The sequence below is a fragment of the Dipodomys merriami genome, unplaced genomic scaffold (assembly GCF_024711535.1).
Source record: "Dipodomys merriami isolate MVZ:Mamm:240054 unplaced genomic scaffold, mDipMer1.0.p SCAF_3, whole genome shotgun sequence".
In the NCBI taxonomy this organism is placed as follows: Eukaryota; Metazoa; Chordata; class Mammalia; order Rodentia; family Heteromyidae; genus Dipodomys; species Dipodomys merriami.
In genome coordinates this window covers 95,887,179-95,904,499 of record NW_027204492.1, presented here as the reverse complement: position 1 = coordinate 95,904,499, position 17,321 = coordinate 95,887,179, and the positions used below count along the sequence as shown (strand labels likewise).

The following is a 17,321-nucleotide window of genomic DNA, read 5'->3' as shown; positions in this document are numbered from 1 at the left end:
GCTCAGACCCAGAGTTCAGGCCCATGACCGGACCCCCTAAAAAAAATATTAAGGGGGAGGATTATACCCACAACAAAATGCCTAGTATACACAAAGCCTTCAGTGAGTGTATTTTATTCCAGTTTCTAGGTGCCAAGTTATAGCTACTTTATTGAAGAATCATTTAATTTCTACCATTTTTTCTCTCTTCTCTGTATAGTATAGGACCATAACGTTTCTCTGCATTTTGGATTTTTGTACTTAAGCTACCATAAAGAAAATAGTGGTGTGTGTGTGTGTGTGTGTGTGTGTGTGTGTGTGTGTGTGTGTGTGTTGATACTGAGGCTTAACCTCCTGGCCTCATGTTTTACTTGAATTTCTTGAAAAGGCATGGTGCTCTACTACTTGAGCCACAATTCTGCTTTTGGCTGAGTAATTGGAGAAAAGAGTTTCTAGTTGTCTGCCTAGTCTGGCTTTGATTTCAACCCTCAGATCTCAAACTTCTTGAGGACTAGAATTATAAGCAAGAGCCAACAGTGTCTGACTCAGTAGTAATTTTTTCAAGTGCATGGCAAGAGGTACTACATTAACACTTCGGGGCAGGGAAAGTGGTTCTAAGAAGTGCTCAGTGTTTGAGATGAGATATTTAAGAATTGATCACTAAGTTCCCAGAGATGACTCATTTCACTTGTAGGCAGGAACTCAGATTCTCTGGCACTGTTAGGGAAACTTCTATTTCACTTAGCCTCTTAGGATCTGCTGATAGCTCTTGATCCATATTTAGAAGTTGGTCCTGATCCCTGGTGACTAAACACCCGTGAAGGCTGAGGGAATTCAAGAAAGACGGGAGGTGGAAGTTAAGTCTGGACAAACATATAGCAGGCAAATTGGAAACATCACCATGGCCATCTTTCAGCCATATCCTGTGAATTTCCTTCCAGAGCTTCCTGCCTTGTCCCTAGACTATCCCCAACCTCTCTGGGTGAGCTGAATACAGTAGTTCCCTTCAGACTCATGCAGGTGTCTTCCTAGTGTTCCCAAAGGCCTTCTTACTACTTCATGTGGGGCTTCTTGAGAATAAGTTAAACAGGGACAAAATGTGTCATTTTGGTAATTTGAGCTACTTCACAAATTAAAATGTCTTCAGACAGACATCACATTGCCTCTTGGGTGACCAATTAAGGTAATTATTTTTTATCATTGTTGGTATTATTAAGTTAGTGGTAACTATTAACTTGGCCATTGAGCTCTTTGTAGATTTTACATTCTCTGTATCTCAGTTGTTCTTATCAGGTTATAGTACTAACTTAACTAGAAGGATTTCAGGCTTTGTGGCATTAATAAAGTAGTAGTGTATTCACTCCTGTGGTAGCCTTTTTTGCCCCTATAAGCAGTCTGTTAACCTTGACCTGAAGTTACCTAAGCAGATTTTTCTCTCCTAGTGTCAGTGAATCTTTTTTTAGTCATTACCTCAGAGATTTGGTACTGGTGGGGTACGCAGGTCCATTTCTTATCATTTGTAGAAATAGCTGCACCATAGATTTTAGTATAACTATATTTTAAGCAGCAGTGTTAAGGATGCCCTGCTGAACCTCCAGATGTTGTAATTTATGTGTGGTTGATCTGAAGGTCTATACAGAATTTCAGATTTCGTCTTGTCTTGTTAGAATTAATGTGCTAATGAAATCTTCTCATTGATCTGGTAGAAACCTAAAAGATTTACAGAAATATTGGTCCTTGCACCAAAGTTTAAGGTTATATTAAATGATGAGTCAGGTGCCTATGAAGACCTTTCCTTTTATAACTATTAGTTTGTATTTGTTTTTGCTTTTGTTTTGGTGCTAGTCCTGGGGCTAGAACTCAGGGCTTGTTCTTCTGTTTGAGCCACAGCTCCAATTCCACCTTTTTTGGTGATTAATTGGAGATAAGAGTCTGATGGACTTCCCTGCTTGGGCTGGCTTTGAACCAAGATCCTCTGATCTCAGCTTCCTGAGTAGCTAGGATTACAGGTGTAATCCACTAGAGCCCAGCATCTGTATTTTTTCTATAGTTTAAACTCCTGTTGACAGACAAGCAGTTCTCATACCTACCTAGGAAGTTTCAGTCATAAAAAACTGATAGGTTTTTAAAAAGAGGTAGCCCAGTAAGAACAGCACCGCGCATGTGGTATTCAGGTAAGGGGTAGGTTTATTCAGTAGACCTGCTGGGACCAGGCAAGGTTGGCACTCCACGTGGCTGGGAAAGGCCTGGGAAAGAGAGAGAGCTGGGAAAGAGAGAGAAAAGAGCTAGAAAAGAGCAGAGAGAGAGCATCTGGGAAAGGTGGGAAAGGGAGAGAGCTAGGAAAGAGAAGAGAGCTGGGAAACAGAAGAGAAGGAAAGAACTGAGAAAGAACTAGAAAAGAGCAGAGAGAGCTTCTTGGCCTGGGCTAGGCCTTATCTAGGGTATGGGCGGAGAAAGGTGTGGCCACATCAAATTCAGATATGACCTCAGCCAATGCAGTTGTGACCTCTTCCAGGTGTGCCAGTTGCCTAGGTAACTCAGGTACTGGGTGGAGACTTTGCTGCGAGGAGGGTGGAGTCTGCTAGCTATCCAGGAGTGGATCTTACAAAAACCATCCATTTCCATTCATTTGCTGCAAATGATCGAGTATTTTTCCTTTATTATATCTTTATTAGTGGTAAGAGTCTTCATACTTTCCTGCCCAGGTTAGCTTCAAACCAGAATTCTCAGATCTCTGTCTCCTGAGTAGCTAGGATTACAGGTACAAGCCACCAGCACCTGGCTGAGTAACATATATTTTATGCATAAGTAGATTAGAGGAGCTCAGAACCTCCAAACAAACTAATGATAAGGAGGTGGGAACATTAGTTACTCTGATTTTCTCAGTACATATTATATTCGTTTTGAAATATCACACTACCTCGTAAGTGTGTCCAATTATTATATATTAATGAAAATATGAAAGATTAAGGAGATGAAATGCCAACAGGACTTATTACACACTGTACGTGCATTGAATTATCACACTGTATATCATAAATTTGTACAATTAAAATAATAATTAAAAATGGTAAATCTGCTCTTACCCATTTAAAACCAGTATTCAATGTAATTTATGTTTACCTGTTCCTTCTCAGTCCCAACTGATGTTAGTCTCTGACCTTAAGATCATGATATAGGAAAGGGGACACTGGTTTGCAATGCTTAAACATTGTCAATTCTCTCTACTTTAGTATGTTGAGAACTGGAGGAAGGAAAAGATGGTTAATGTTTGTAACTTAACTCTTAAATCTTAATGCTATAGATTCTTCTTAGCTGTCAATAATTCTTTGTTGAGCTTAGTTGTGAGCAAGAAGGGAGATACAGTTGAACTTCAACCCAGAATATGCCTCCACACAGCACAGTTCTTTTCAAGAAGACAGGTTATGGCTTTATATTATCCTTTTCTGACCCCTTTCTCAACCTGCTCCTACCTTACAATACACACTTACTGCTTTGTTGGGGCCCTTTGCTTGGCAAGCAGCCTCTAAGTTAGAGGAGCGGCCTCAGGGCCCAGCCTTCCACAATATTCATATAACATATGGTAAAGTCCTATGGTGTCCTTTTAATCAATTATTATTTTAATTTTATAAATTTCTGATACATAATGATAAATGTTAGATCACTGACCCTAATGAAAATGGATCTTTCCGTTTTTAGAAAGTGGCTTTTACTCCTTTGCTACCTTGCTCTTACATGATCTCACTATATTCCTTTTTCTGCCTGCTTTGAGCATTTATTGCTAGTCAGACTTTTCATCACTGTGACTAAATACCTGACAGAACGAATGTAAAGGAGTAACGAGGAAAGATTTATTTATTTTGGCTTGTGGTTTCAGAGGTTTAGTCCATGGTCAGCTGTTTCTAAGCCTGTGAGAAGACAGAATATCAGAACAGAAGGTGAAGTGGAACAGAGCTTCTCATTTCAAAGCAACTGGGAAACAGAGAAAAGAAGGGGCTGGACCAAGATACGTCTTTCAAGGGCACACTCCCAGTATTACACTTCCTCCAGCCAGGCCCCACCTCCTGCTTTCTATCACCTCTAATAATGCCATCCTAGGGATTAATCTGTTCAACATATCAAAGGGATTAATCTGTTCAACATATCAAAGCTTCCAGTATCCACTGAAGACAAAAGTCAGTCAGCTGGCAAGCAAATGCCCAATAGATGAGCCTGTAGGAGCCATTTCATATTTAAATTTTAACAGCCTTCTCTCTGGGTTTCTCTGTGTCTCCCTTTCACCCTCTATTTCTCTCTGTTCATATAGGTATGTCAATATACCATTCTCTCCTAGATATGAGGAAGAGCAATTATCTCTTTGTGACTATTTAAAATTTTCAGTTTATCGTACGAATTCCCATTTTGGAAAGGCAATTTGCTACTTACTATCTTTTGTTGTTGTTGTTGGTGGTGGTGGTGGTGGTGGTGGTGGTGGTGATTGTAGGGCTTGAATTCTGGACTTGGGTGCTGTTCCTCAGCTCTTCAGCTCCAGGCTAGTGCTCTACCACTTGAGCCACACCGCCACTACCAGTTTTCTGGTGGTTTATTGGAGGTAAGAGTCTCACAGACTTTCCTGTCCAGGCTGGCTTTGAACTGCGATCCTCAGATCTCAGCCTCCTGAGTAGCTAGGATTACAGGTGTGAGCCACTAGTGCCCAGCTTTGCTACTTACTAGCTTGGACAGCTATTTACTACCTTGACTGAACTTGAACAAAGTCTTTAACTTCTTTGAACCCAATTTCCTCATATGTAAGATAAAGATAATGAAAGCATCAATGGCACTGGGTTGAAATTAAATGAGCTAATGTATGTAAAACCTAAGAGTGCCTGACATGGTATAAGTGCTGTATGTGCTTTATCATCATCATGGCCATTATCATATTACACTCACTTCTGGGTTCATTTGTCTATACTTTGGAAAAAATAGTTAATATCTGTACTTTATCACTGAGAGTATTTCTTACATTGCTACCATCCGCTTCATCCTTCATGTTGAAAGGGAGAAATCCTTTCTGCTTTGGCTGCCAAATACCAGAACCCACCAGAGCAAATTGCTGCTTTAACTACAGCAAGTGTGGCTGAAGACAGCAGGTGAGTTTTGTTGTGGCAATGTTCCATAGTATTCTCCATCATTCTGTCTCCACCCGTTTTCCTTTGAAATCACCCCTGAAATATTTTGTGATTATTCTCTCTACTTTGGCTGCCTAAGCTTCTGCTTCCATTTCATTCCTGTTAAACAAGAGCAGAAGGATGTCTATAATTTGAAAACAATGATTAGATTGACAAATACTTGGGGAACTTTCCAACCTTCTCTGATTTCCATTTGTTTCATACACACACACACACACACACACACACACACACACACACACACACACACACACACACACACACACACACACACACACACACACACACGCATGCATGCTTTTGATATTTCTGTTTTATAAATGCTTTGGCAGCTTACTTGTTTTATCACAAATATGAGCTGGAAAAATATGGCCTAGCAGCTAAATATAGCCCCATCTGCTCTTGTAAATAAAATTTCACTAGAACAGACACATTGCCATTCATTTATACACTGCCTCTTGCTGGTTCCTGCAACAGAGTTAGATTCAATGTGCAAGGAAGAGATTTCTTGTCTTCTAAAGTCTAGAAGTATTTACTATCTAGTTTAAAACAAAATCTTTGTCTGCACTGTTTAATAAGTTACTTGTCAAAATTCCTAAATTTACCTAAAACTGAGAAATATTTTTAAATTTTCAACTCTTTTGTACTCTTTTTTTGGGGGGCGGGGGTCCAGTCGTGAGGCCTGAACTCTGGGCCTGGGCGCTGTCCCTCAGCTCTTCAGCTCAAGGCTAGCGCTCTACCACTTGAGCCACAGAGCCACTTCCAGCTTTTTTCTTTTTTCTTATGTGGTGCTGAGGAATCAAACCCAGGGCCTCATGCATGCAAGGCAAGTGTCTACCACTGAGCCACCTTCCCAGCCCCATGCTTTTATACTCTTAATACTCTCACTGCAATTTGATCTTGGATTTCCCTACCACAAACACCCTCTGGCAGATAAGTCACTAAACAAATTTTCTTTCAAACTGTCCACAGTTTAAAGCTGTAATTCTTAACCAGCATGCTAGAAAGCCTTAGGTCAAGGCTGGTACTTTCCTACTTGAGCCATACTTCCACTTCCAGCTTTTTTGGTGAGTAATTGGATACAGATACAGTCTGCCAGGGATGGCTTTGAACCTCCATCCTCAGATCTCAGTAGCTAGGATGATAGGCATTGAGCCATTATCACCTGGCTGAATGAATAAAATTTTAACAGGCAACTTTATGTACTGGTCAGTGATATTTTTGAAACCTTGGAATTCTTTCCTTTTCTTCTTATATCAGGACAGTTTCTAAATGTCCCATGTTAATTGTCCTGAAGATAAGCCTTAACAGTTTCTAAATAATCACAGCTAAATTAAGGAAGTTTTACCTTAAGATGTGTGCCTCTGTGAGAAAAAAAAAGAATCCCCTAAACTAATCTAAATAAAACGCAACCAACTTTAACTCTTTTCTGCATTCTCCAGCTATTTTGTCTTCAAGAAATTGAACTGGCACTTAACCTGCCTAGCATAAGTATCATTTCTTTATGCATTTCACTATCTCGTCCAGTCAGTTTTCAAAGCAATTTCTTACTTTTCATATCACTTTACATGTTTTCTTTTCTTTCAAGTTAGATATATCTGCTAAGTGAATTTTGTGTATGTCCAGCCATTTTCTCTAGGGTATCCCTATTGATTTGAAACTTAAGAAATTTTGAATTTCTTGTTTGAATTTGCAACTTGCGTATCTTTTTTACCTTCTCTTGACAAAGTAACTCCTTGAGTATGAATTCACTTCTAATCTCTTATGTCCTTCTGTCATTCTTGTTCAAGGAAAGGGAGAATGTACTTGAATATTCTGCATACATGCTCCTGCTTCTTCCTTAACAATACAAACTGAGCCAGGCACCGGTGGCTCAAGCCTATAATCCTAGCTACTCAGGAAGCTGAGATCTGAGGATTGCAGTTCAAAGCCAGCCCAGGCAGGAACATCCGTGAGACTCTTACCTCCAATAAACCACTAGAAAACCAGAAGTAGCACTATGGCTCAAGCGGTAGAGCGCTTGCCTTGAGCTGAAGAGCACAGGAACAGTGCCCAAACCCAGAGTTCAAGCCCAACAACAGACAAAAAAATACAAACTGATAGTGAAATCACCCACTTTTGAAACTGTCCCAGACAGGTTCTGAGCTGATTAATTAAGAGTGATAAAACATGCTTATTTCCACTCTTCCTGATTATGGATAGAGGCCTTTAGGACCTGAGTCACTGAAATTCTATTCATACAGAGCAGTGAGACAATTCAAAACAGAAAAGCATGCATTCTGTAAGAGGGAAGAAAACATTTTGATAGAATCTTGCACCTGCTGAGTTTTGTTCTATAACTCCCCTCTCATGATGAAACACCTCCTTCTTGGGGCATCGCCCTGTGAATTAGTTGTGAGACCTCTTTGGCACCTGCAAATTGTATTTATTATGCAATTGAATTTAGCCTGTTCTAAAATTCTGAATTCTTTTTTTAAAATTTTATTGTAATGGTGATATACAAAGGGGTTACAGTTACACGAGTCAGGTAATGAGTACATTTCCTTTTGAACAGTGTCACCTCTCCCTCATTCTTTCCTAGTTTTTCCCCTCCTGACTTCCCTCATCTCCAAGTTGTACGGTTCATTTCCAACATAGTATCTAGTGGATTTCATAGCTGAATTGGTTCACCCTTTGTCTCACTGTTTCTCTACTTCCTTTTCTCCTCCCCAAATCAGATGAACTTATATATAAGTACAGAAATCAAAAATAGTGACAGAAGGGAATAAACAAAAAATAAAGGAAAGAAGAAAAGAAAAAAGAACTGCAAACATTACAATAAAAAACCTCTTCCATTTCTTGGAATTCATTTTGATAAGCATCACTTTATATGATCTTATGCACATAGCTATTAAACCCTTGTGATCCTCTCCTAAGAATATCCTCCTTGTTCTCACTGTGTAAATGTTTAGACTACTGTTTAATTAATCATGTCCAGGTGTAATTATTTGGCTTTTAGTATGCATTGGATTTACTTGTAGATTTATAGGCACATTCTAGTTATTAGAAATGAGGAAAAACATGCACTCTATGTGTCTTTGGGTCTGGCTTACTTTGCTTAGTATAAATTTTTCCAAGTCTTTCCATTTTCTTATGAATGGGGAGATGTCATTCTTTCGGATGGAAGCATAGAATTAAATTGAGTATATATACCACATTTTCTTGATCCAGGCATTTAATGAGAGCATCTGGGTTGATTTCTTATCTTCTTTATTGTAAACAATGCTGCAATGAATGTGGTCATGCTGGTCGCTTTAGTGTAGCCTGGTTTGTGGTCAACTAGATAGATGCCCACACCTATAAATGAACTTACAGGCCAGGTGCCGGTGGCTCACGCCTGTAATTCTAGCTACTCAGGAGGCTGAGATCTGAGGATCACGGTTCAAAGCCAGCCTGGGCAGGAAAGTCCATGAGACTCGTATGTCCTGTACACCACTAGAAAACCAGAAGTGGTGCTGTGGCTCAAGTGGTAAAGCGCTCACCTTGAGCTGAAGAGCGCAAGGAAAGCACCCAGGCCCAGAGTTCAAGCCCCATGACCGACAAAAAGAAAAAAAGAAATGAACTCACAGACCTATAGTCACCTAATATTTGATAAAGGAGCCAGAAACACAAAATGGAAAAAAGACAGCCTCTTCAACAAATGGTGCTGGCAGAACTGGCTGTACACATGCAGAAAACTGAAGTTAGATCCTCATAGATCGCCCTGCACCAGAATCAACTCCAAATGGATCAAAGACCTCGACGTAAGACCAAATACCATGAAAATATATCAGGAAGGGATAGTGGAAACACTAAGTCTTCTTGGCACAGGTTGAAACTTCCTCCGTAAAGATCTAGAATCATAAAAAAATCAATGTATTTTCTTTAGTAACTCTCTAAAAATCCTTTATGTTGTGCTTAAGGTTGGTTCAAAACTATGATTTAATTATCATAGTTCTTGATTGAGTAATGCAAAAGCTTGTCACTTTAAGTATAATTTTTAGCTAGTATTCATTCTCTCTTACAAAACATTGCTCTGTTTCAGATGCTGGTGGCTCATGCCTGTAACCCTAGCCACTCAGGAGGTCTGAGGTCTGAGGTCTGAGGACTGCATTTCGAAGCCAGCCAGGCAGGAAAGTCCATGAGACTCTTACCTCCAATTAATAACAGAAATAGCAGGAAGTGCCACTGTGGCTCAAGTGGTAGAACATGCTAGCCTTGAGCAAAAGGAACTCAGGGACAATGTGCAGGCCCAGAGTTCAAGCCCCAGGACCAGAAAAACAAAAAGGAAAAAATTGCTCTACTAAAGTCTTGAGATTATTTGCTCTTTCTGAATGTCTTTTGTCTATTTTCTGTAAGATGAAGACCCAAACAAATACCCAGTAAATACATACACTGAGTCTATTTGTTTGAATGCCAACAGTAATGTTGATCTTGATTTCAAATCAGTTTTTATCTGATTCTCTGACCTCAAGGATAGACTAAGTCTACTTCCCAAAGAAATAAATCAGTAAATGCCTCTATATTCAGATCATTAATACCTTATTTGAAAATATTTTAATTGGAACATAAACAGGCTTGCTTTGTTTTAGCAATACTAGGTTTTGAATTCAAAGCTTCATAGTTGATAGACAAGCATCTACTAGCTGAGCCATGCTTCTGGTTATCTTTCCTTTTGTTAGTTTGAAATAGAGTCTTGATTTTTGCATAAGACAGTCTGGCCCATAACCCTTTTATTTACACTTTCCACTCTAAATAGGATTACAGGAAACCAGTGCCATGCCCTGAGATTTCTGGTTAAGAAGGAGTCTCATGAAATTTTTTGGCTGGCATGGCTTGGAACCATCATCATCCTGATGTCAGCCTCTTGCTAAGTGGAGATGGACAGATGTGTGCCACTACACTAAGCTAAGTTGAGATAGAATCTCAATAAGTTTTTGCACAAGCTGATATCAAATGATAATCTTTCCTATCTCTGCCCCCTAAGTGCCAGTTTAATAGGCTTGCGTTTGATTACATATTAAGCATGTAGGGAAGATTGAATTTTCTAGGAAAGTGGCCAAATGGCTTGAAATATACTAAGAGCAGATTGCTGTTTTATTTTCCCTGGTACAAATCCCAGATGTAAAACATTTTTAAATGATGTAAGCCAGAATATTAACAGTTATTTACATCTTGTGACAATATTATAATTGATTTGTTTTCATTTTTAGTTGTTTATTCATTAGTGAATTTTCACATAATTAAGATTTACTTCCTGAAAATTATTAAAATTATCAATTATATTAGTGACAATACAAAAAGTGACTGCACAATTTTAAGAACATGTTTGCTGGGTTTTCTTTAAAAAAAAAACCTAAGGGGGCTGGGAAGTTAGCTCAGTGGTAGAGTGCTTGCTTTGCATGCATGAGGCCCTGGATTCGATTCCTCAGCACCACATAAGCAAAAAAAAAGCCAGAAGTGGCGCTGTGGCTCAAATGGTAGAGTGCTAGCCTTGAGCTGAAGAGCTGAGGGACAGCGCCCAGGCCCAGAGTTCAGGCCCCACGACCGGACCCAAAAAAAAAAAAACCTAAGAGCTCGGAAGATGACTCCGTGGTAGAGTGCTTGCCTTGCATGCATGAGGCCGTGGGTTTGATTCCTCAGCATCACATAAGCAGAAAAATCTGGAAATGGCACTGTGGCTCAAGTGGTAGAGCGCTAGCCTTGAGCTGAAGAGTTGAGGTACAGTGCTCAGGCCCAGAGTTCAGGACCATGACTGACAAAAAAGAAAAAAAAAGAAAAAAAAAACTGGACTTGAGATGTAGTCCAGTGTAGAAGGCTTGTCTAACATGTTAGGCCTAAGGCCTACTTATGGCTTTTTAAAATACTGAATCTCTTATATGTTCTTATTTCCTTTTAAAAACAAAATTCATTATGACCATGTACACATGTTTAGTAAATTATTAATAGTGTTTCATAACATATCCCAGTACATCTTAGAATCAAAGAACATTGAAGGAATAATGTACTTTAGACAAGATCTGGCATCAGGGAGTAGAACACTGAGGACTTACTGTCATTGCAAATTTAAAGAGCTGAATGACTATAAAACATTTAGTTTTAGTGTTCAGAGTCTGTCTTTGGACAAGGGGATTTTGTATTTTATGTAAAAGTCATACCTCCATGGGATATCTGAGTTTGACATCTCTGAAGTAGTCCAACTCCCTTAATTTTCTCATTTGGATAATGATCTGACTCTTTTTCAGCTCTTCTTTTGCCAATTTGTCTCCTTCCCTCGTACCAGAGATTTAACTAGTATCAATGACTTGTAATACCTGAAAATAAATATGATTATAAGAAAGCACTTATTGACTAAATGTAAACATTGGAAAATAGAGTCAAGGGCTGGAGATGTATCTCAGTGGTAAAGCACTTGCCTAGCATTCACAAGGCCCTGGTTCAAACAGCCCCTCCTTTTTTTTTTTTTTAAACAAAATAATGAGTTATCGTTTGTATATGAAGTATTCCCCAAATAGCTCCTGAGTTGAAGCCTATTCTCCAGCTAGTGTATCTTATAGTTAAGATGGGGAAAAAACAATGTAACTGGACCATGAGTGCTCTGATCTAATCAATGGGTTAATCTAGTGAGGGATTCATTATTTGATGGCATTATCAGGGATGGGAGAAACTTCAAAACAGAAGGATATATTAGAAGAAATAGGGTGTGGGGCCTGTTTTAGGAAGCTATATCTTGTCCCAAACACCTACCTTCCTCAGCATCTTTCTGTTTCCTCACCGCCATGAGGAGATAAACTGTGCTTCACCCATACCCTTCTTTTGCATTACTTTATATGACTAAGAAGCCACAGAACCAGTGAATGTGGACATATGGACTGAAGTCTCTGAAACCATGAGTCACATTAAATTCTTTCTTTTTAAATTGTTTATTTCAGGTTGTCTCAATGATGAAAGCATGACTATCACACTGGAAGGGAAGAATTTAAGGGAAGAGAGATGAGTCAATACATTGAGGATTAAGGGTGGCCCGTGTACCAAGATATGGGATATAAATCAATCAGTCATTTAGCAGCATAGACTGGTTTTAATCTGTAAAAATTAATCACAATCACTACTATTTGAGTATATATAGAGAGAAAATATATATATATACTGATATTAAGCTTATGTATATTGAGTATATATATATATATATATATGCTAGATAATCAGATGACTAGTTAGACATGTAAATATTATCTAGTGCTTGGATGACCCATAAGGTATTTATATTACCCCATTTTACAGGTGAGTAAACTAAGGCTTAAAAGATTAAGTTGCCCAGATCTCACAATTAATTGGTTATAGTTTCCTAAATATTAAGTATTTTGCTTAGTATTTTATTATTTTCAAAAGGTCTTTTAAATATTTACCCCTCAGAAATTAAATATTTATCTACAAGTGTTAAAGACTTAAAGTACTAGACCACTTTCTGTTTGAACTTAAACTCCCTCCTAGGAATGATATGGAATTCTTTTAAGTGCTAGTCCTGAGGCCTAGAGGCTTTCCCTGAGCTTCTTTTGCTCAAGGCTAGCTCTCTGCCACTTGAGACACAGCTCCACTTCTGGATATTTTTGATGGTTTAGTGGAGGTAAGAGTCATACAGAGTTTCCTGCCTGAGCTGGCTTCAAACCACAACCCTCAGCTCTCAGTCTCCTGAGTAGCTTGGATTCCAGATGTGAACCACTGGTTCATTATATATAATTTTAATTTTCAGCCAATATCTGTGTACTAATCACTGCAGTTGGAAAAGTTGAGGAACAATGTTTGTTGGAAGGATACCTCAAAAGGAACCATTAGAAAACAGGGTGTCCATCTGTGGAGTGTTTGGGTATTAAAAATCTACAGTATCCTAAACTAGCACACACTACTAATAATGATGGCAATCATGCAGTGAGAACCTCAGAGTTAGATATGGAATGACAATTGTCTTATTTGTGTTATTTAAATGGTTTTTCAGTAGTACTAAGGTTTGAACTCAACCTGGTGCTTTACCACTTGAGCCATACCTATACCTTTTTATTTGGTTATTTTTCAGTTATTTTTGCCCAGGTTAGCCCCAGACTGTGATTTATCTACATATGCCTCCATGTAGTTAGTTGTGACCACCAGGCCTGGCTTGTTGGTTAAGGTGGGATTTCATTAACTTTTTTTCAGGACTAACTTACAACTATACTCCTCTGAACCTCAGCATCCTGAATGGCTGGGTGCCACCATGTCTGGCCTGACATTTTATTTGTAAGGGAAAATGATTTGATATGATCTGAAAAGGAAGAAACCTTTGTGGTTTTGTTCTCTTAACATAGCATAGCTGAAAGTGTAAATAACTCCCAAGTCTTGAAAAAGAGTCTTGGATTCTGACTGTTTTAGGGAGCATCCAAGATGGACACAATGATGCACAGATGGTCCCTTAACTAATTATAGTTTGACTTACAATTGTTTTGACTTTGTAGTATTGGGAAAATGATACTTGTCCAATGGAAAACCATACTTAAGAGTTTAAATTTTGCTATTTCCTTGGGCTGCTGCTATGCACTAAGATGGAGGGCAGCAGCAGAAAGCTGTTGATAACCACTCAGCCATGTGAACCCCAGCTGTGGTGTTTACTAGTTTGGTTTATTAAATGCATTTCACTTTATGATGTTTTCAGTTTATGACCAGTTTCTTGGGATATAGCCCATCCTAAGCTGAGGAGTTTCTGTATTTTTAGTTTCTTGTCATGAAAAATATAGACTGTTGGTGAATCGAACCAACAAACCCAGTTTTGCTCCTTGGTTCATAATGTTCATTGAACCTAGACATTTGTTCATCTGCTATTTCCTTTCTCTTGAGCATACTGATTTTGGATTTATTTTTTGTATTTTTCAGAGGGAGTTTTGGAGCACCTACACAAAAGCTCAGCAAGGAGAGACTAACAGAGGAAGTGACTGGTTTCAGTTTTATCTAACGTTTCCATTAATCTTTGGTCTTTTTATTATCCTCCTTGTCATTTTTCTAATCTGGAGATGTTTCTTAAGAAACAAAACTCGTAGACAAACAGTGACTGAAGACCACATTCCATTCCCACAGCATCTTAATATCATCACTCCACCTCTCCCACCAGATGAAGTATTCGATGGCAGTGGATTGTCTCCAAGTTTTCTGGAATATGTAGTTGGACGCTCAGATTCTGTCTCCACTCGCCTGTCCAACTGTGATCCCCCACCAACCTATGAGGAAGCCACTGGCCAGGTGAACCTGCAAAGAAGTGAAACAGAGCCTCATTTAGATCCACCCCCAGAGTATGAAGACATAGTCAACTCTAACTCAGCCAGTGCCATTGCTATGGTACCTGTGGAAACCACCATCAAATGAAGCTGTGCAAACTTCTTTTTACTTTAATCATTTTTAAAATACTAATGAAAAAACTTTCTAGCACTTTACCACTACATAAATGTGTATTGACTTATTTTATTAGACTCTTACAGCATACCACTTCACATTTAACTGGTTTGATTTTCCTTATTTTTTTCTATTTTATAATTGTTACTCATGCTTAATTAGTAGAGATCTTCATGTGACATAATGAGAGCTGCATATTCATGTGTGAATATATGCATATACATGCACACATGTGTATCAGTCCTGTATGTGTGCAATTGTCTTCAAATCCCTTAACACTCCCATCTAAATTACCTATAAAGACAGCATTACTCACTAAATTTGGAAAAAGAAAAAAAGAGGCACCAACAACTTATGTAACAGATAGTGAGCAACATGCTGTAGAAATTTGCCAAAAGGTTGTTTTTAGAAGGTTTCCTTATTCTTACAGGTTTAACCTTCTGATTCTTTTCTTTTCAAAGGGAAAACTGCTCAGAGTCATTCTCCATTTTAGAAACATCTCAGAAAGAGAACAGTGCTCAAAACAAAAACTTCCTTCCAGCCAAGAAAGTGATTGGTCACTAATGGTATTTTGCTAATTTTATACTTGAGATTTTCTTCTTGTTTGATGCCTTCCCCCCACTCTAATTAAACAGTATGCTTATTTAGCATCCCATACTATTTGTACTAACATCTTGATGGCGAGAATTTCCTGGCATGGAATAATTTCTAAAGTGGATATAGGGATTAATGATATTCAGTAGATAGTGTTGGTTTACATTTTTTCTCACTAGGAAGGGACAAAAGTTATTTTCTTCTCACTGTTTCATTGTATTTTACTCTACTGTTTATTCTCTCTTTACCATCACAGATTCTTCAAGCACCCAAGAATTTAAGTTAGAATAAAAATTTTTAATTACTTTCTTAATATTTTTGTACAGGCTGCAATATTTGTCCAAGATTATTAGAAGACAATTTTTCATTAAATTCAAAACTGAATTTTGTATTGTTCAATTGGTGGAAGAAGAATACTAAGTGTGTGGTAGCAGGTGCACACTAGATCTAAGTATGGATCCAACACATAACAATGTCATTATATTAGCTATTTCATTTTGCGTTTTTGTCAGATTTTTTTCTAACTGTTGGAATTTTACATTTCTCTTGGAGCAGAGGGAATAGGCTGCGAATGAACAGCCAACAGAAACTGGATCAGAAAAATAAAAGCATGAAATGAGACAATGTATGTACAAGTACTTTGTATAGTAAGAAGATCTTTCAAGTATAAGACACTAATATTATTATGTTATTATGGTATATTGGGATGAGCTTCTCCCTCTCTTTCCCTAAAATTAACCAGAGATTTCTTTATATTGTTGAATTGAGCAGATTGCTCCAAAAATAACTAATATCTTCCTAATCTGAGTGTGCGAGCTGTTACTTGGCCATAATCTTGTCTGTATAGACTTGTGCCAGTTTAAAGATGATTACCAACTCAGTATAAATAGGGAAAAGTTTGGATTGCATGCTAAATTTGCAGTTAATAGCTTTCCTAGACTAAAAATGATTATATCTTAATAATAGCCTCATAAAATACATGGTGATCTTTGGTTTCTAATTAAGTCTGAAGGTAGAATTGTTTGATCCAGTGAGTTATGTAGGCATGTGTGGAGTTTATGATTTGTTTTTACATGAAAAATGAAGGGCCCTTTAGTGTGCAATAGTTTGTCATTAATATTAAGCTTTATATAAGACCAGCAGTTTTCAAAGTGTGGCCAATGAACCCTTAGGACCCTTCATAAAAGCCATTCAGGGACTCTGCAAGGAAACCAAAAATTTGAAAACTACAGGATTAGACAAAGAAATGAATTCTTCATACTGGGTATCTTATTACAACTTATTTTACTTTCTAAACTCCTGATGTTAAGTTAATGCTTCATCTTAAAGATACCTGAATTGCAGTATAACAAATGCTAATCCTGGAAGCAAAATCCTAAAGTTTAAACAAACATGGCTAATGAAAACACTACTCCAAAGTAACAACTGTATTGGCCACAATCTCATGGCAGCTTTTGCATAGTAATGAGAGAATAAACAAAATATCACTTTCTTCAAACATTATCCTAGTTTTGTTTGAATGGTTTGCGTTTTATTATTTTTTTTACAAAGATCCCTTTTGCTACCTTATCTGGTTTTATAAACCGAGTTTCTGAACATTTATTATAATTAAGGGACTTATCTGGAATAATATATATTTTTGTGCTTTTGCCTTTCTTACCTGATTCATATTACATTCGCTTTTGATCGTTTTTTAATAAAGGTTTATTTTTGCAAAATATATTTAGTACACTTCTTAAATAATAACTAAACTGAATCAACCTATTTATATTTAAATAAAAGGATGTTTCTCGTTGGTCTTCCAGTAGAGTGATTTCTAAGTCTTTACATGCAGTGGTTGTATCTAGAATTCTATAACTGGCATCTTTTGCTTCCCTGCTCTAAACATCACAAGAAATTGTATCTGTTTTCTATCGACCAATGCAAATAAGAGATTTTGTGTTTTATTGCTAATAGTGACTTCTTTAAGATTGATGACCTGATCAAATAACTATTGAGGTAGCATGTATTTTATTATACTATTTCACATTTTAAATGCTTGGTTTACATTAAATTATGGTATTTAACTTTTATGTTTATACTAGATATGGTTTTCTTAGGTTTCTGTGTTCTTGGTATGCTAAATAAAGCTATTTTTAAACTCAA

General features: G+C 37.7%; 1 protein-coding gene across 8 annotated transcripts in view; it reads left to right on the top strand.

The window, feature by feature from the left end:
• Positions 1-17,321, top strand: part of Prrg1 (proline rich and Gla domain 1) — a 96,652-nt gene extending 79,331 nt beyond the window's left edge. For 7 of the 8 annotated variants that reach the window (XM_070040658.1, XM_070040654.1, XM_070040657.1 and 4 more), the window contains one exon: positions 14,070-17,321. In XM_070040658.1, the coding sequence (XP_069896759.1) occupies positions 14,070-14,555 (486 nt within the window). In that variant the 3' untranslated portion in view covers positions 14,556-17,321. The remainder of the gene's footprint in view (positions 1-14,069) is intronic. The other variant, XR_011376077.1, reaches the window with a different exon arrangement.